This window comes from Eucalyptus grandis, chromosome 7 (assembly GCF_016545825.1).
Source record: "Eucalyptus grandis isolate ANBG69807.140 chromosome 7, ASM1654582v1, whole genome shotgun sequence".
Lineage (NCBI taxonomy): Eukaryota > Viridiplantae > Streptophyta > Magnoliopsida > Myrtales > Myrtaceae > Eucalyptus > Eucalyptus grandis.
Genome location: NC_052618.1, coordinates 47659765 through 47680237, shown reverse-complemented (window position 1 = coordinate 47680237; position 20473 = coordinate 47659765). Strand labels below are relative to the sequence as shown.

Below are 20473 nucleotides of genomic sequence, written 5' to 3'. Positions count from 1 at the left end.
CATGCTGATCCAACAATTTCTGCTCATATTTAAACGGCTGTTTCTAGTTTCAGAGGGGATCGTTTACGGAAGCAGGAGGCCAAAAATGGCTATTATTCAATGGCAAATCTGCGTGCGCCGGCAAGGCATCGCCCACCGAAAGATTGTTGCAGGCGAATCGGAAGGAGCCGGACAAGCTCGACCGTGCGATTAGCGAGTGGGAAGTTGAGATGAGACGAAATGATTGGTGGGGGCCGAGGCCTTGGAGTCTTCGCTCTTTTTGTCTGCTTCGGCCATCGGTGATGCACTTGGCTCTCAATTTGTCTAATCCGCTTCGGATTCGATGCACCTGCCACATCAGACAAGACGCGGATATTGAAAAATTCTGCCCCGCGAGGTTCTCGCGCAGCTTTGTCAATGCCCGGTTGGTTAAGGAACCGGATTTCAAAGGCCACAGAGAGAGACATATACGGATTTAATCGAGTCGAGTCGAGTCCAGCCGTCGAGCCGAGCCGATGTAGCATCAAGTTTCAGCTCGACTGAATTTGTGCATTCGATGTTTAGAGCTTGTTTCATGTTCAATCAAGTATTTTGTTTCCAGCATGAGCTCGGCTGAAGTAGAAAATTGAGGGTTGCGATTTGACTTGATTACAATGGAGATATAAATGAACTCAAGCCCCAACTTGGGATGGATAAGCCTGAGTTCAACTTAAATAAATCGAAATGTCTATGTTTGTGTTCATATATTATGCATAGCCATGTTATTTTAAGGAATTCCATGTCCACTTCTGTAATTATTAGGTATGATAGAAATTGTTGATACCAAAAAATAAAATTGACAAATTTAATCGATAATAGTAGAGTTTTATTAGAAAAATAGTTGACAACTTGAAGAGTATCGACAACTCACTAAGAAAGTTGTTGACAACAAACATTAGTAATATAGAAAAAAACTCATCGACATCGACAAATAACTATCGAGTAGCTATAGTTTTAAATTATTGTCGTTGATTTAGTGTAACCGCAGATAGAATAAGCAAGTTATTTGTTTGAATATATGATATAAAATTATCTTTTTTATTCAAAATTATTTGTAATTGTTGATTATAGGCTTTAAATAACCATATCGTACTCTTTATAATACCATAATAAATCACAAAACTCAATGCTCTTTATCTTTATAGTTGTCTTCCTACCTTTAATTCATTGTCATATACTTCCCTATCCAAAATTAACAAGGACTCTTCGTTTCCTTTGTTGATTCACACATCAATCCATATATATTCAGAAGGTATTTCGTCTCGATTCAATTTCAATGAAACATATTTTTGGCATGCTTGGTGGGATACATTTTGTTGATTCGAAGAGACTACAATGGCAAGGAAAAAAAAATCAACAATAGTCCGATAATATTGTTGGCAACAACAATCCAGTGCCACAAACTCCTGACAAAGTTGCTTTGCACTTCAAATCTCCACCCTTTAATTGAACAGTAGAAGGCCAACGCGAGGGGTAAACCTTTCTTAGTGTCTCACTAAAGAAGAGTCGAGAGAAGTTGCATCGAATTCTCACATGTTGGCCACTATGAAGAGGCAATTTGGTAAGGAGAAATAAAATTTGCTGATAACAAGTTGTAGAATGCATCTTGATTATCTTATATAAAGGGCATTCAACAAGTGATAGACTTAATTGGTTATAGCAAAGTTTGGTGAACCGTAGAAACCATTGATGAAAAGAACAATTTACAACTTGAAAAGTATTGACAATTCACTAACGAAATTATTGACAACAAATATCAATTATTTAGGATGAAGTTATTGACATTGACATGTAATTACTGAGTAGTAATAATTCCAGATTTGTAAGTTTTTGTAGATACCTATTATTGTAACTTCTTATAACCGCAAATAGGCTTAGGAAGTTATTAATTTTGAAGATAGGATTAAGAAGTTATCTTTTTAATTCAAAAATTGTTTGTAACCGTAGATTGTAAGCTTTAAATAGTAACATCATATTCTTTGTAAAACCCCAATCAATTATAACACTCAATGTTATCTATGATACTTTTTCGCAATTAAAATGGCTGGCCATGATTACCTTCGGTTTTTGTATCATTTATTTTCTTGTCCAAAATTAGCAAATGACCCTTCATATCTTTTGTTGATTCACACACTAATCCATATATATTTGAAAGGTATTTCATCATTGATTCAAGTCTAATGAAACAAAAGCTCAACTAGGTTTGGGGACTTGTCAAGTTGTTGACAATCGAGATTGACTCAATAAGACACTGAAGTTACTCGAGCTTGATTCGAAATCAAGCCACTTATCTTAAGTGACCATCGACCTAAGCTTGAGCTAAACTCACAAAGCACTTGATTTAATTTCACTCTCAAGAAGTAGGATTCTCCTTGGCCGTCAAAAGGGTTGGCAATTCGCATCATGACAGCATATCTGTTTCAAGTTGAGCATTGTCATGTCCTTTCAAGTTCAAAATCCTCCCAGTATTTCGTATCGTGCACTCCTTTCATTCGGGAATTGCCACTGTGATCAAGGACATGTTACGTATCTCTTTGATCGATATTTTTTTATTTATATTATTATTTACTTGTTAAGAGTTTGGCCGATTTTAGTTGAGGTTCGGTAACACCTGTGCCAAACCTGCCTTGCTGGTTTCTGCTCAAGATGCTGTTTTTGTATTTGGTGCTTAGGATGTGGTGCTGAAAGTTGGTCTCCACCCTTCGCTCATCGCTGCACGGCACAGGCCACGAAAGTTCCCACGTCCTTCCAAACTCTGCATTCTTCCCCACCTCTCTCCATCACCCTCTGTCTCTTCCTTCAATCATCATCGTCTCCTCGACTGCAACAATGTCGAGACATTGGCATTATCCTGTTGAATTCAACCTCCCATGTATAGTCCCATCAGTCTTTTCCAAGTCGTTTCGCTCCTGGCACTTTTAATCCCGATAAGTATGCATGCATTTTCGAGGACGGCGGAGGGAAGGCAGGCCACCGTGACAGAGCTGCATGGATGGGAGGCCGAGGATGGCGGAGGGGCGGCGGCGGCGCCATCCCGACGCCAATGATGATCGCTGTTCCATGTAGACGCTATGGTGGAGGTCGTTCGTGGTAGAATGAGGAGATTTTGAGAGAAGGGGAGGGAGGCTGCCTGACGAAGCCAAAATAAATTTTCATTGGGGTCAGTCAATTGATAGATGAAGAATCTATGAAAAAGAAAATATGCAATTATTATTTTAAAAATGACAAAAACCAACTCAAAATGAAGCAAAAGCATATATTTTAAAAGTAGACGGAACATACAACCAAAAAGTACAAGTATCAATCACAGAATAGTACATTCACAAATTTTCTTCACAAATTATTGATCCCATCTCAAATTATCACGTGACCACCTTATTATCAATAATGTTGAATGTCTTTTCTTGATGCATGTTACTAAGCTATCGTATGTTGATTTCTCATCTGATTAGGCGAATCTATTTTAAAAAAAAAAAAATTCTCTCCGTTTCTTATTCCCAAAAAGAAAAAAAGAAAAGAAAACCTATAAGCCTTTTAGGTTTGGGTCAAAAAGAGGGTTTCGACAAAATACTTGAAAATACTAAAGGAGAGAATCAAGAGTACTTCGAAGATGATGTTATGGTCGAACCGAGAAATGCGACCCGCCAAAGTGACGTCTTCTTTTTGACTTTGACGAAGGTGGGCTCTTCGTGTCTTAAGGAGTCCCGATCGAAGTAAATGTTGGAGTCGTCAAGGTCAAGCCCACCGATCAACGCACTCTAACTCCCTTTAGGTTAAGTGGGGTCAGGTCTTTCCAACAACCCCCTCCCCCCCTTCAACGCCGCCGCCGCCGTCGTAGCGAAGCTGTTGATTTGAAGCAAGGTCGCGGCCCTCACCATGCCAAGCGTCGAGGGGCTGCTAACCCTCCTCGCAAATTCGGCTAGGCTCGCAGCCCTCTCCGTTGTAGTGAAGAGGTCCAAATGTGGCAAGGCCAAGGTGGCTTTGACCTCGCTTGTTTCGACTTAGGGCCTGTTTGTTTTCATTCTTTTTTCTATTTTTGAACAATTTTTGTTTTTGTTTTAGTGAACAAAAAAAAAAAAAATGTAAACGCGTTTGTTTGCGTTTTTGTTCTAAATCTATTTTTTTGTTTAGTGAACACATTTGGAACAAAACGAGAAACAAGAAAACATGTTTCTTGTTTCGAAATAATTTTTAAGAACAAATTTTCTCTCTCCTATCTTTTCTTCTCTTTTTTTCTTCTTTTCTTTTTTTTTTTCTTTGGCCGGTTGCCAGCCTTGGCCATGGCCGGCGACCTCGCTGGAGTGTTGCCGATCCTCGGCAGCCCCTGGCGAGGCTCGACCTCGCCTTGGTGGGTGAGCTCGGGCTTGCCCAGATCCGGGCGAGCCCGAGCTTGCCCACCATCGGCGAGGCTCGCCGACCTAGCGGTGGCCGGCCAGCCGAGCCTCGCCGGGCGCGGGCAGGAGCCGGGCAAGGTCGCCGCCCTCGTCACGACCATGGCCAAGGTCGGCGACCGGCCAAAATAAGAAAAAAAGAAAAAGAAAGAAAAATAAGAAAAATAAAATAAACATATTAAAAATTTAAAATAAACAAAAAAAGAATACAAATTTACCAAACGTGTTGCGTTCATTTTTATTCCGGAACAAATTTACTAAGGGGCTACATGGTAATGTTTATGTTCCTTTTTGTTTAGGAACAAAAAAAAAAGTGTTTCATTCCGGGGAACGGTTTTTGAACAAAGAACGCGTTTGGTAACGTTTGTTGGGAATAAAAAATGAATAGAAACACGTTTGGTAAATTTTTTAATATTTTTATTTTATTTTCCATTTTTCCTTTCTTTTTATTTTTCTTCTTTTTCGGTCACCGGCCTCCGGCTGACGGCCGACGGGGCTGTGAGCCTCGCCCGGCCATAGCGAGGCTCGCCGGCCCGGCGAGGCCGAGCGAGGCGAGCTCGGGCTCGCCCAGATCCGGCGAGGCCGAGCCTCGGGCCGGGCGGCCGGCGAGGTCGCCGAGGCCCGGGCGTCGCCCGGCCCTCGGCGGCGTCGCCGCCCTCGACGGCGTCGCCGGCCCTCGATGCGACCATGGCCGAGGCCAATGACCGGCCAAAGGAAAAAGAAGAAGAAAGAGAAGAGAGAGAAGATCTGTTTCTTCAAAATTGTTTTGGAACAAGAAACAACTTTTTGTGTTTCTTTTTTTGCTCCAATTTTGTTTCGGAACGAAAAACAAAAAAATGTAAACGCAACCAAACGCGTTTCGTTTCTTTTTTTTGTTTCCGAACAAAATCCGTACAGAAGTGTTAGAAACGTTTCTTTGGAGCGTTTCCATGCACGCCCTAAACGTCTTCTATTAAAAAATTGTTCCTCGAAGCGAAATAGTTTTTTCTATTTCGTTCCTTAACAATTTTTAAACAAAAACGTTACCAAACACGCTCTTAATAGTTGGCGAGATGCTCTTTGCATGTCTTTGCTCTTGCTGACAAAGGTATCATTGATAACCCTTCTTGATTCGCCTGAGCTCCGCTGGGGATGCATGCCCCTCATTGGTGCCTAAGAAGCGAAGCCTTCATTGTTGTTGCCGCTATCGTTGTTACAATTTAGGGACATTGGCAATGACATGTCGTCGATTAATAGTAATTTTACGTCTTATTAGCATTTTAATTTACATTTTTTTAACGAAAGGATTAACTTAGAGCAAAAAAGGCACATGATCTAGGACTCATTTTTGCCGGAATTCCTTTTTGGGGATCCGAATTAACTTTTTGCTTTGATTAATATTCCAATGTCTTTATCCCTGTTTTAATTTAAATGCCTATTAAAAAGTAATTAACATTTTCTTATCTCAGTTACTTTAAAAAATAAATGATTTGGAAAATATTTTTAAAAGTAATCATTTATGTCATTCAAAATAATTAGTTGATAAAAAAATATTTTATTATCGATAATAATTTATGTCTATTTTTTTCACTCGTTTATTTTATAATCGACATAATTGATTTTCTTTAGTAAGACATTTTTTTAATTATTCATTTTTTGCAAAACAAACCCATCATTAAACGCATTGACAGTTGATTTGTGAGAATCTAAGGACAATTAATCAAAAGTTTTGAAATATTGTATTAATTACTAGTAAGAATCCTTGGGTACTTGGATTAAGGAGAATTAGAATCGACACTTTGAAGGATCATTAGAAAAAGCACGTATTTCAAAAAGACGCAAAGTCATGTACTTTAAATAAAAAAGGTTTACACTATATTTTCTTTTTTAATCGAATCTATTAATCCTACTATAACTCTCATTCTCAAGTTATTATCTTCTTTGCAGGACGTAAATGTCATATTTGAAATTAAATTATTCTCAACTCAGCTCTCGAAAATATAAAAATTCAAAACCTCCACTCCCTCCTTCTCACGTGTGGAGTGGTGATCATCGGGGAAATCTTGATTTTATAATTAGCAAAACTGCGTGTGCGTGGGTCCAACGGTGACCCCTTGAGCAATTTTTTTCCTCAAAAAAAACGAAAATCAGATAACGACAGAAATACGTGGCAGGATAATACCGACAGGTCGCATATGAGCAGCAGTCCGCGAGTCGCCGTCACGTGCAGTCTTTTGTTTTCGAATTTTTACCCTTTTTTTTTTTTTTTGGGGTTAGGTCGGGATTGTTATCATCTTGGTTGACTAAAGAGAATTACGGATTTTACCATTTCTTTTTTATTCTTTTTTTAATCCTCGCGAGGAACGAAAAATATCTCGACGCCGGTGAGCTCCGACCGCCCTGCACGTTGCACGTGCCGGCACATCTTGCCGCCTTTGCACGTACCTAGCACCAACGTGACCTACCTCGTCCCTTGTATATATATATATATATATATATATATATATATATATATATATATATATATATATATATATATATATATATATTTTAATGTTTTGGTGAGAAAGTCATTTTCAGTTTATTGATTAAGAAATCGCCAGGCAAAATACGCATAAGCTAGAAAAGGTCTGTTAATCTAAAAATCGTGCATTGTTACAAGGACGATTTATAAGCAAATTAGCTAATTTTGTGTGCGTCGGACCGTACACACTCAAACATAAGCTCTTAATTAATAGAGTCACTTAATTAATGCATATCGATATATTATTTATTCAACCTTACTCAAAAAATAAATTAATGACAAGTCATATAAAAGTTGAAATATGTATATATTGTCCCCATTAAACTAGTGTAATAATCTTAGAGCTTTATATAAATCTCTTTGTACCCCATATTCATTTTATTATATGTGACTGACTTCACCAACATTTTAAGGTAAATGTGCTCAGAGCTAATATATGACCTAATCTGTGATTGTCGACTTTATAGAAAATCCATAAAAACTAAGTAAAAATTTTAGGGGTCCCCTCGCCTCTTAGATTTGACATCAACTAGCTGAAGTAGTGGAGACTATCAACACGCTTGGATTTGGTGGCCATTGCTTGCTACTATGGAAAATTGGGCAAACTTATCGTCCACGGAGGCGAGTGATATTGAGCAAAGAGTCTTCAATCCTCGACAACGATTGGGGTGGTGGCAACCACCCCTTCTCTTTCCTTCCTATCCATTTTTCTTTAAGTGATATTATTGGTATATTTGATTAAAGGTCAAGCTACTCCCTAGACCAACCTAAGTTCGATTTACCCTAAGGATAAGATGGGCAAGTCTAGGCGAATAGTTCTCCTCCCGACCTCGACTTGCTCAGAATCACTTGTATCCAATTACTATCTACATAAAGAATTATCACTTTTTAAAACCCCAATGAGCCTTGACAGGAACTTCTAAATCTAAAATTAGGCATGTCTCATTTTTAATCTATCCTCAATCAGGTTCGATCACTAGTGTTGGCTTATGCTTAATTGATTGAAAAATGACGTAATGACTCCATTACTCAAACCAAGAAAGTAAAAGAGAAGAAGATCGAAAGAAAAGAAAAAGAAAATCTAGAACTGCTTGCTTTTTTTTTATAGGTTAAAGAGCATATTATTTTTCAAGAGTTAAGAAACCAGTACCGTACGGCGTACTTCAACCCGTCGCGCGTCCATCGCGGCAATCACGCAAACTGGAGCTTCTGCCCTCGGCACGGGCGGAACCTATTTAAGCCGGGGGGCCAAAAAAAAAACTGCCGGGGAAAAAGCGTCCCATTGGCGGACATGTTGCCCGCACAGGCGGCGACCCGCCCCGTCACGGTCCAATCCCTTATCTCCACGTCACGCCCCCAATCCCTTCGTCCCCTTTTCCCTCCCAAACTCAGTACCAGTCCCCGATGCGGCCCACTCTCCCATAACTTATTCCAACGGGCCGAGCACTCGGGGCCAAAAAAACCGGAACCCAAAAAAAGAAAAAAGAAAAAAGAAAAGAAGGAATTCCAACGTCCCAGATTTCTAACCGCTTCCATCCAGCGGCTCCGATCTCGTGTTCTAGACTCTTCGAATCTCCTGAGAAAAAAGAGAGCGACATAGGGGAGGATGAAACAGTGGCAAGCGCGTAACCAGGGTTGGATAAATCTTAACCAGAGTGAGCCGAAGCCGCGTTGAGTCTTATTGTGTCCATTGGTCCCTGCTTCCCAACAGACCTGAGTGAGAGAGAGCGAAGGCTGAAGAAAACAGGACGACAACAAGGAAGACACTGAGGGAGAGAAGAGAGGAGCAAGAGAGGGTTTTGCCCCGGTTTCTGGTGGCACCCCGTGGACAAGGAATCGCATCCTCCACGCGACCGTGCCGGAGCTCCGGCGATCCCCCGCCGCTCCGCCGCCGCCGCCGCCTCCGCCTCCGCCTCCGCCTCCGCCGCCGCCGCCGCCGCCGCTCGTCGCCCGCCCGCCCGCCCGCCCGCTGCTCCTCCTCGTCCGCGCGCGAGCCGTTTGCCCCGTTCTTCCCGTCCGCTGGCGCTGGCCCTCGGCCCGATCCCGTTTCGAGGAGGCCGGGGTTTGTCTCCCGAGCTCTCCCGTTCCGGGGAGCTAGCTATCCGCGAGCCGGGTTGCGATTCGGATCTCATGATCTGGTGAGTCCCCCGCCGACCTCAGTTTTCGATTTGAGTCCGTTGTCTGCACCGGCGCCGTCGCGAGCCGCGGAGGCGGTCCGGTGGAATGTCGGGGCACCGCGGCGAGATCGTGCTCGAGTTAATCCCGCGGCGCTATTAGGGCGAGATGGTTAGCAAATCTGAATCCGAGCTCCCGCCGCCGTGTCTATTGACTGCTGGTTTTCCTAATTCGTACGTTTCTTTTTCCACGCGTTGGTTTTATTGCGATGTATTTTGGTGCTTGCTGCATTCACGAACTGGTGACAGGAAATGTTGCAGTTACTGCACTTGGAGAGTGAACTGATTGCGTAACTGATGCTGCTGTGTTGTCTGAAATCCGTGTATCGTTCATGCACTTTATTGCTTGGCGGGTGAAACTCTCGGCGGCGATTCGCATAAACGTGGGTCGAAATGCTTCGTATTCCATCTGAATGACAATCGTTCCTCTCCTGTTATGCAGATCTTCTTCCCTTTCTGTATGGGGTCTGGCAAGATGGCGCGCCACATGTAGCCAATTAGCATCGAGCAGCCTCTGTGATCTCTCTCCGCTGGCATGTCTTTTGCCTCGATTGTGGTTTCAGTGGTTGCCGATGGGATCTGATAAAGGATTTACCGATTGATGATACTCACGTCGGGTTCAGTGCATCCATTCGTCCCCGGCGTTGCAGTCTGGTGCGATCTTGGGAGGGAATTGCTCTTCAGCCGCCCGCCACTGTTGCTGGCTGCGAAGCTCAGGCTCTCCCTCTCCATTTCATGTCTCGTGAGTTGGACAGCCCTGTCCAGACTCAGATGGCTGTGGCTTTTTTCAAGAGCCCACTTAGCAGGGAGTACCATGGGACTAACAGAAATGAGGGGAAGCAACCTACTGGGAGGAGACGGGTTTTCGTGCAGACCGAAACCGGCTGTGTGCTGGGTATGGAGCTGGATCGCAGTGACAATGCCCACACTGTGAAAAGGCGGTTGCAGATCGCTCTTAATTTCCCTATAGAGCAGAGCTGTTTGTCTTTCGGGGACAAGGTACTGAAAAATGATCTCAGTGCTGTCCTAAATGATTCGCCACTTCTCCTTACAAGGAATTTTCTTCATAGGAGCTCATCGACACCTTGTCTTTCACCAACTGGGAGGGATATCCAGCATAGAGATAAGAGTGGTCCGATAGAAATACTTGGCCGGTCAGATCGATTTGATGATAGATTCAAGCAATTGGTGGAGGACATCGTGAAGGGGATTAACATGGGAGTTGATCCACTCCCCGCTCACGGTGGTCTTGGGGGTGCGTACTACTTCCGAAATAGTAGAGGTGATTCTGTTGCTATTATAAAGCCGACTGATGAAGAACCATTTGCCCCCAATAATCCTAAAGGATTTGTTGGCAAAGCTCTAGGACAACCGGGCTTAAAAAGATCTGTGCGAGTTGGAGAAACAGGGATCAGAGAGGTTGCAGCTTATCTTCTAGACTCTGGACTTCCTGCTGATGTGCCTCCAACTGCTCTGGTGAAGATCACTCACCATATCTTCAATATTAATGATGGAGTGAATCCTGACAAGCCAAATAAAAAGAAGAAGGTTAGCAAGATCGCATCTCTTCAGCAGTTCATACCACATGATTTTGATGCCAGTGATCATGGGACCTCAAGCTTTCCTGTTTCTGCTGTGCATCGAATTGGAATATTAGACATTAGAATTTTTAACACGGACAGGCATGCTGGAAACCTTTTAGTAAGTAAACTTGACAGCATGGGAAGTTTTGGTCAGGTGAAACTAATTCCTATCGATCATGGCCTTTGCTTGCCAGAAACTTTGGAGGACCCATACTTCGAGTGGATTCACTGGCCTCAGGCTTCAATTCCTTTTTCCGAGGATGAATTGGAGTACATAGAAAAGCTGGACTATAAAGATGATTGTAAAATGCTGCAGAAGGAGCTTCCCATGATCCGAGAAGCTTGTCTTCGCGTGCTGACCCTCTGCACCATTTTCCTGAAGAGAGCTGCTGCATATGGCCTCTGTCTTGCTGAAATTGGTGAAATGATGAGCAGGGAATTTCGCAGTGGTGAGGAAGAACCAAGTGAACTGGAGGTCGTGTGCATTGAGGCGAGAAGGTCTATAGCTGAGAGGGATCTTTTGTCCCCCAAGCCAGACGTGGGAGAGGATGAGTTTCTATTTGATATTGACTGTGAGGATAGTGAGTCAGGCGTGGATGATTATATGCATAGAGAACGTTTTGATTTTGGAATAGGTAGTAATGGCTGGAATCCTCTGTCTAGACTGGAGGAGGCAAGCGAGGAGGAAGAAGAGAGTGAATGTGAAGAAGAGAAGAAGAGGGAGGATGTTGCTGGGGTTGAGGCATTTGAGAGGCTTCCCCCAGTGTCAAAACTTTCCATGTCCTTGAAAAACACAGTCTTGGGTAAGAAGAGTCGAAAGCAACCTAAATATTCTGGTAGGATGCAGGAAAATGGCTTCATGGCTAATTCGTCATCTGGGCACAGAAGTGCAAATGAGCAGCTTCCTCCAAGTGTAAGCTTTGTGAATCTCGCTGACATGAGTGAGGATGAATGGCTTCTGTTTCTGGAGAAGTTCCAGGAGCTGCTGGATCCTGCATTTGAGAACAGGAAGTCTGCTACCTTAGGCCATAGGCAGAGGCTGAGGCTTGGGACTTCTTGCCAGTTTTGAGACTTATAAGTTAGTGATATGCAGATAATATTTTCCAGGAAGTGGGTTTGCGGAAGTGGAGTGTTGTTAGTAGGACTTGTATATTTTGCCATCGGCTAAATGGCAAGCTGGGTAGAATCGTTGTATTTTTTTTCCCCTTTTTTTCTTTCTTACATTAGTTTTCTTGCTTTTAACTCTCACTCATGGACTTTGTTGGATAAATAATTTGTGGAATGAAATTAAGAAAAAGATGATATGTAAATCTAATGGGCGTGTCTCTATTATTTATCTTGTTTCGCTGGAGCTGTTGAGTGTAAAAAGTTACACGCTGAATGTTGGCTAATATGAGGTCATCTTTCGATTATCTTCGAGCTTTATCAAGTTTCAGGTTGATAGGTAAAATTTCACACTGATGGTGGTGTTGGGATTGGATTTCAATTGTCCCTTCGGATTTCCTTTTTTGAATACTATTGCGGTGCGAAACAATTTTTGGTTTTTGTTTCTAGGAGTGGTTCTTGTGAATAAGCTTGCTTCCTGAAATGACTCTAGCCTTAAATGAAAACAAGAAGAGGGCAGGAATCTCGTTCTCTTTGCTTGAGGGATGGTCCGGCAGAAAGTCGAGATCGGCCTACTTAGGGTGCATTTGGTAATGATTATTTCAGAAAATAATATTTGATAATTTTTTCTGATTCTACTCTCCGAAATAATTTCCGAACAAAAATGCGTTTGGTAATTTTTTAAAATTTATATTTCCAAAATAAATACGTTTGGTAAAATTCTTAGAATTTTTATTATTTCTTTTTATTATATATATTTTTCTTTTTTTTTTTTTTTTTGGCCTATCGTTGGCTACCGCTGTGGTTGGCGATCGGTTGGTTGAGGTTTGGCCCGACAAGCTCGCCAGAGGCTAGCTTGGCCACAACGAGCCTTAGCCTCGCCTTGGCCTCGGGCAAGGCCCATTTGTGCTGGCTAGGAGGTCAAGTTTTGCTATGGTCGTGCGAGGCTTGGCTTCATTTTGGCTAGGGAAGGTTGATCTCGCCGTGACTCAAAGATCTTGAGGGTTAGCGACGCTTAGCAAGGTCACCAACCCTCATCTGGTCTAGGTTGCTCAAAGCCAGCTGGCCAAAAGGATGACCAAAGCCAAAGAGACCAACGGCCAAAAGGAAGAAGAAAAGAAAGAGAAGAAAAGAGGAGAGAAAAAAAATATTCTAGAAATTGTTTAGAGAAAGCAAAAGTTATTTTGTCTACTTTTTATTTTTTTTTCAAATCTATTACCGGGAACAAAAAAATAGATTTTTATTCCTAAGAACAAAAAATTTATCAAATAGGTTTTTATTCTTTTTTTGTTTTCTGGAGCAAAGAATAGAAATAGTTGTTCCCGAAAAACAGAAATGATTTTTACCAAACAGAGCTTCATGTGTCTTGTTGACATTTTTCTTCTTTCGGTTGCATCTTTTGTCCGGCTGGATGTTGCGATTATATTATGCTAGCCAAAAACGCATCCTCTTATCGTCTCAAATCAGGTGATGAAGTGATTGGTTTTTCTAATCGATACTACCGATGCCGAAAGGGACTCTAGTCTTTGTTTATGTAGGCAAGGTGTCATGGTTGTTCAATTCCACTGTTCGGGAGCGAAGGATTGCCAAGAAAACGCCATCGATGCTGACACAGCAAGGAAAGAAATGTATGCCGAGACGACCAACCGAGGGATCATCACATGCTGGGAACCATTAAAGAGTTTGTTCTGGGTTATAAATACGCGGGATTGGATTGGCTTTTCAACTTGGTGGAATGGTCAAACGAGTCAGTCTTGTTGAATCCATTCCTGCCCTTTTCTCTTCTTCCCATTTGGAAAGTGTCAACGGTACCTGAATTTTCCGCTTGTTTAATCGCTAGCTAAAGCTTTTGATTGAGTCAGCAAGAACAGGATTAACAATTAGAACAAGCATATGCACTTGAAAAGATTGGTCTACCCATCGAGCATGCCAAATATGTTTAGGAAAATAATATAAATGATTAACGAATTTTGGTTTGATGTATAATGCTGTCTTTAAACTTTTAATTTGTTCAGTATGGTTCATAAATATTAATATAACGTGCGATGTCATCTCTAACTCTTAATCTGTTTAATTTGGTTCTTAAACTATTGATAAATATTCCATTTAGTTCCTAAACTATACGAGCATGATGCGAATAGAAGGACTACATTGAATATTTATTAATAGTTTAGGGACTACGTTGAACAAATCAATAGTCCGAGAGCGACATTGGGATGATGTTGTACAATAAACCAAAGTTCAAGGATTATCCCACTCTATTGAGTGACATTGGGAGGCTTGGAGCATCGTTGTAGCATCCAAGGAAGCTCATTGATGCAATTATAGAAGCATCGACCCGGTATCGACGTTAGGTTATATCGGTAATAATGTTTAACTTGCATTGATCCCGACGCTCAGGCTGATTTGTTGTCGTCTAGCACCAAAGCCTATCCAGTTTGAAGGTCTAATCTACAGCAGACAAGATTTCATCCAAAGCATTGAAAAAATCGATTGGCCTTTTTAAGGTTTGGCGAAGGTTCTCCACCTAACAGTCTATTCCTCAGCAGATCAGGACTCTCTGTCGAGGTGGTCACGATTTTCCCCAATTGGACTTTTGAATCGGTGAGAAGGAACGCTGGAGCTGATGAGGAAAGGGTGGGCTCCGGACAAGAGAATAGCATGTGAACGTGGCAGCCTGATCTCTTTTGCTTGGAGTTGCATAAATATTGTCAAGTGGGTTCGTGGTGGGTACAGCCTTTAAATGTCTTGTAATGAAAGCATAGAATGATGAGAACGAGCAGAGACCCATGAGCAAAAAAGATTTGAGATAACAAAATGGGACCAGAACCTGTCTGCTTGTCCCCTTGTGGAATACCTAATCTGGAGTCTGAAGCAAAAAGCCGATAGCCACGCCCCCAACTAATACACTCAAGCCACTCACTGTCACTTCAAGGATATCTCACCGTAATGAATATATCCCTCTTGACATGGCTTTTATAATCCTTGCTTGAGGAAGATTCTGACCCAAGCTTGGCACAAACCGGTCCTTGTTCTAATGCAAGTTGGTGAAGGCACATGCTTGGCGATTCCCATTGATTGAGTTTGAAAGTAACATGGGGTTATATGAGCTCGCAGAAAGAGAAAGCGGGACTAACATCATTGTCTATGATTCCTATGCCTACCACATGGGAAGTTCAACAGTCTTACTAGTTACACATATCGTGGGACAGTCCTGTCGTTGACGCCAAAAGATGTCCAAGCCGTTGACCTTGACTTGGACCGGAAGACGCCGATCAAGATGTGACGGATGAAGAAATCGGCTTAGTGTTGAGAACTCTTAATCGGCAAATTCAGTTAGTCGACAAAGAAACTGGTTTTAGCCGGTTGAGGGTACATGTGGAAGTAGCCTAAATGAGGAGCGTAATGTTGACAAATGAAGGTTGATTCAAGAAACAAAAGGCCACGATTGACATAACTGTTGGTGCAGCAAGGATGAAGAAACCGTTCAAGTGTTGATGCCAATAATTTCGGACACAACTTTGGAGAGATTTGTAAAAAGGGTAATCCGATGCAACGGTCAAGTAGTGGAACCAAAGCTTCCGAGGGCAACTGAGAAGACAATTGCAAAAGAGTGGACAAGACACAAATGTCAAATAGCAGGAGTTGGTTACTACTAAGTAACCATTTGTAAATAGAATTGCTGAATTGTGGGAGTAATGCAGGTTGTGTTTGATTTCTTTATAACTGTTTCCGTTGTTTAGTGTTAGTACTAGGTATAAATACTTTAATAGTAATTTGTAGAAAGGATTGTCATTAATGAAAGAATAACAAGTGTTCAATTTTACTTTTATTATCTTTTACATAATTTTATATGATCGTCTTCAGTCTCAGTACTTTTAATTTTCTTGTTATTCACGTTTCTTGTTTGAGAATCAGGCCTTTCACAACTCCTGCCGATTCAGTCATTCATCCATGTTTTGAAAGGAATTTCGCCGGTAGTTTTCGGGAAAACACCTGTCAAAGATCATCATAAGCTGAAGGGTTTTCGAACTATACCAGACCATGTGCAATCATCACGAATGTCTTTAAAAAGACTCACATAAATTGATACTCTTGATTGATCCGGTCCATGTTGACGAGGTTCTGGGCAAGCCTCGCCCCAAATACCCTTCACTCAAGCCCAAGGTCTTTTCTAACAAAGCCTATGGTCCTGTCAGCTAATCGTGTAGAGTTTTCTAGTTTGGGTGATTGGCACCGTACACTCAGTGCTTCACTCAATCCTTTTGAAGTATGGTAAAGCCCATAAGCAAATGAATGACGCTCAGGCAAATCCACAATCCACTCTGTCCTTGGTCTCATGTAGGCCCATTAAATGGATGGATTGGATGGAAGATGGTCCAATTGAAATTGACCCATTTTTACATAAAAAGATTTTGGCGACCCACACCTAATCCAATGCACGATTCAATTCTTAGTAATTTTTCTCCTCAAATCGTAGTGACTAAAAAATAGGTCTATCGACTGATCAAAAAAGAAAAGAAAAAAAGAATAGGTCTATCGAGGCTAGACCAAGGTCTACAAAAGCTTGGCCTAAGACTTCAATGCATGTGTCTCGGCTCCTTGATGACCAAGCTTGGGTCCATTGAGGCTAGGCCTAGGTCCATAAAGACAAGGCTTGAGACCCAATGCCTGTGCTTGGATTCCTGGCACCCTGGCTTGGGTCCTTGGTTGGTGCCCAGTTTGGGTTAAATGATGAGGGGCCTAGGACCCTATGCTTAGGAAGAGCAATTAAATATAATAAAACATTCAAAAATTGCTAATTTATGGCATTGAAAGTCACTACGACTAATAACTTTTTTGTTGGAACAAAGCATGGTACCAAGCACAAATTCCAGTTAGAGCGAAATGAGTGGACAACATAAGAAAGTATATCATGTAAGGTAAATGATTGACGCCTTACAAATTAGAGTCTTATATGTATACTCCTAGAGGCGAATTTTAAGAAAAGTACTTCTTGATTATATATTCACAAAGGTGTCAAGCATCACAAGAAAATGATTTGGATGTATCTTAGTATGGGTACTACTCGGTTCGTAGAATAAATCATGTCTTCGTCTTGTAAGTCATTTGATATATAAGGAAAACCTAGGTCTTTCTCACTCACAACATGTTTGGTGATGCCATGCACCATGTCTCCACCACATCATTGGGCCCTCCCATTGCCCTCTCAACACGTTTGGTGATGTCACAAGCATTTGTCATTGCAATGACGACCGCCCCCGCCACCCAGTCCTCGCCTCCTTCGTCAAGTCTACCTTTTCCTCCACTACCACCAGGGTCAAGTCTTCGTCTTCTGTAGCGGGGCCATCTCTCTCTCGACCACTAGGGTCAAGTCTTTGTCTTCTATAGCGAGGCCATCTCTCTCTCTCTCTCTCTCGCGAAACACAGGTTCATCAGGTTCCCTCTGGGTCATGAACAGCGTGGATGACTACACGGGCAGGAGCACCCTCTAACAATGTCCAAATAGTGCATATCAACTGTCAAATTACCCCTTTTATGAATGTCTCTCCGACAGTTGTATCCGAGATAGTTGGCCCCAACATTGTGATGGTTTCTTCATCCTTACTGCATTGACAATTTATCCGGCACATATACGGGTAGGCATTCGGTAGTTAAAGGCTTGAGAGGGTCTGTCATCCACTTGCCTCAACTTGGAAATTGATGTGCATATCTCCTTTACTCTCTACATTTTATTTGATATAAATGAGGATAATGATAGCCTTCCCTTGTAAATATGGCAGAAAATTCATTTAGATAAATAAACATATGTAGCTGAACTGAGTTTAATTTTATCGTTAAACTTAATACTGAACACACTCCAGTTTTGTGGGAGAAAAGAGTGCATAGTTACTTTTCTAGAAGTACAAACATGGGTAAGTAGGCAACTGCAATTTCTGATGCAAATTCTACTCGTCACAATGAAAGGCCAGTCGTATGATCACGTTCGTTGCTTTTGCAGTCGGCCCAACTCCTTCACAAATTCGTCCAAGCCTCTCCAAGAGCTCCCGCCGCTGGGCTCCACTGCCTCCACCGCCTTCCTCCTCAGCTCCTGCACCCTCCCCCGCTCCGGCAAGTCCTCCCTCATCGACCCCGCGATCGCCCGGCCCAGCTCCTCTGGGTCTGGCACCGTGTGCGTCCCCTCGCACGCCCTCACCGCCACGCCCATGTCCTCTACCAGCAGCCGTGCGTTCACGAACTGGTCCGCCTCCATCGGCCATGCCAGCACCACCTTCCCCGCCACCATCGCCTCCTGGACCGAGTTCCACCCGCAGTGGCTCAGGAACCCGCCCACCGCCCGGTGGCGCAGTATGGGCACCTGCGGGGCCCATCCCGTCACGACCCTCCCCCGGCCCGCCACCCGGGCCTCGAAGCCGTCCGGGACGGCCCCATAACCTTCCTCCGCCTGTTGGGCCGTGGCGGCCTTGACGACCCACACAAACCGGGCCCCGCTCCTCTCGAGCCCGGACGCCAGGGCCTCCATCTGCTCCCGGGACATCAGCTTCTGGCTACCGAAGCAAACGTAGAGGACCGACCCGTCCGGGCACCCATCGAGCCAGCCCAGGACGTCGCCGCCTGGTCCCGCACCGGTGCCCGGGTCTCCCCGGCTGAAGACGTCATCGAGCCCGATCAGATTCAGCGGGCCGACGCTGTAAACCCGGCCGTGGCCCGTTTTCCGCCTCAGGTGCTCCAGATACCGGCCTTCCAAGTGATCAAGCGTATTGAACACGCAACCCAAGAGGCCATATTCCCAAACATGCTATTCTTAACAATCTCCCAATCCGGGTCGGACTCCTTGTAGAGGCGGAATATGGACGGCAGGTGCTCCTCCCGGAACGACGGCGCTCCGGGCAGATCGGGGAGCTCCACCACGGCGTCGGTGCTCACGCTCCTCACGCTCTCCACGTTCCGGAAGCAGAAGTCAATGACCAGCGGCAAGAACGCGGCGACGGAGAAGAAGGCGATCCGGGGGATGCCGAGCTCGGCGGCCAGGTCCTGGGTCCAGCCGAGGAAGAAGTCGGAGAAGATGGCCACGGGAGGGTCGGGGTGGGAGGCGAACCACCGGGCGAGGGGGAGGCGGAGGGCGGAGAGGGCGGAGATGACGCGGACGTTGCCGGCGTTGCCGACGTCGCGGACGTGCTCGACGCCGGGCGGGAGCTTGGGGTGGGGAGGGAAGGGGAGGACGAGGGTCTGGACGGAGGGGTGGGCGGAGAGGAGAGGGGCGAGGAGGGGGAGGTTCTTGGGGGTGACCAGCACGGTGAGGGCGAGCCCGCGGAGGGAGAGCTGGTGGGCGAGGTCAAGGTGAGCGAGCATGTGACCTTGCGCCGGGTATGGGAATATCAAGACGTGCGGCGGCGGAGGCTCCATGGAGATGAAGATGAAGAAGATGAAGATGAAGATATGCTTTTTGTCAAAAGTTTGGAGGTTCTGTCCCGTACCACCCAATAATTTCTCTCTCGAGAGAAGAAGAAAATGCTTTTTGTCAAAAGTTAAGTACTACCACCCCTAGACTTCCTAATATAAGACCTGATCCCAGAAAAACTAAAAGAAAATCATGTATTGGTCCAGGCAAATCCATTATTATATGTAAAAGAAAAATAAATTGAAATGTTTTTCATGATTTTATTGACTCGACAAGGAATTTTTTTAGGATATGCTCCTAATTGCATTTAATTCAAATCGAATGGATTAAAAATGGGTCTAGGTCCAATTAGTGGACCAATATGATATGGTTTTCTCTTTTCCCAAAAAATGGAAAAAGGAAGAGAGAAGCAGAGTGGAGAGAGAATTCTGTTTCTGACAGTGATCTTCTAGGACCGGGCCCACACACGTTTTCCATGCTTTTGGACACTGCGGGTGGCCTGCGTGGAATTGCATTTGGCACGATGCCAACACGGGTTAAAGTTCGAAAAGAGTACGAGGTGTGTTTGGAAACACTTTTAGGAAATTTTTTTAGAAAATACAAAATTTTTTTAGTTAAAAGATATTTTTTAAAATGTAAATTGTATTTGGTAAATTGTAATTTGAAATCTATTTGTGAAATATCTTTGACCAAAATGGTGTTTGGAGGACAAAAGACTTTTGTGATAAAAAAAATTATCAAAAGAAAAATAAAAAAATTTGCCCAGCAAGGAAAGGTGGCCGTCGACAACCTCCAACGACCTCAGATCCGGGTGGCGAGGTCGCACGATGCCGCTCGACCTCCAGCGACCAGATCCGGGTCGCGGAGGTCGGCGACGCCGTCGCAACATGTGATCCTGGCGGGCGAGGTCGTCGACCCGGGATATGGTCACCACTTGAGCCTCCAGCACCAGATCTAGTTGCGACCAGACATGCGACCGAGATGGGTCGCGCGGCCTTGGCGAGCTCGTGCGAGAGGTCACGGTGCGGCAGCAACGGTTGCCGGCAACGTCGCAACTGCATGAGGTCGCCCGACTCTCCAACGATGATCGCCTAGGTTGTCGCAACCACGTTGGTGTCCCTCTAGCAGTCGTCGGCCTGGCGAAGATGAATAGTGTCTCATACAAGGGCAAAAAACGGAAAAACCAAAAATTCGTAAGGACAATTTCGGGAAAAAAAAGAGAATGAACAGTGTTGCGTGGGCATGTCGAGAAAGCTGAAAGTTCAAGGTAGGTCCTCACCTGCCTTGGGCTTTCAGCC

General features: G+C 43.8%; 2 protein-coding genes across 4 annotated transcripts; one reads left to right on the top strand and one right to left on the bottom strand.

Moving 5' to 3' along the window:
• The first annotated feature begins 8570 nt into the window (after window positions 1–8570).
• LOC104453869 (phosphatidylinositol 4-kinase gamma 7) lies at window positions 8571–12001 on the top strand. 3 transcript variants are annotated; one of them, XM_010068498.3, is made up of 2 exons: window positions 8571–9050; window positions 9529–12001. In XM_010068498.3, the coding sequence occupies exon 2, from the start codon at window positions 9822–9824 to the stop codon at window positions 11736–11738; it is 1917 nt and encodes a 638-aa protein (XP_010066800.1). In that variant the 5' UTR covers window positions 8571–9050; window positions 9529–9821; the 3' UTR covers window positions 11739–12001. The 3 variants fall into 3 exon arrangements, with proteins under 3 accessions (XP_010066800.1, XP_010066802.1, XP_039172592.1); XM_010068500.3 differs by having other exon boundaries at window positions 8571–9198; XM_039316658.1 differs by having other exon boundaries at window positions 8571–9260.
• Window positions 12002–17570: 5569 nt separating this feature from the next.
• On the bottom strand, window positions 17571–19288 carry LOC104453868 (UDP-glycosyltransferase 89A2). Its single transcript, XM_010068497.3, is given in 2 exon segments — window positions 17571–18550; window positions 18553–19288. Coding segments are annotated over 2 exon segments (1425 nt in total). The 5' UTR covers window positions 19181–19288; the 3' UTR covers window positions 17571–17753.
• Between the last annotated feature and the right edge of the window lie 1185 nt (window positions 19289–20473).

What these genes read in the sequence shown, in the direction of transcription:
- LOC104453869 (XM_010068498.3), top strand. Translation starts at nt 9,822, where the DNA reads ATGTCTCGTGAGTTGGACAGCCCTGTCCAGACTCAGATGGCTGTGGCT.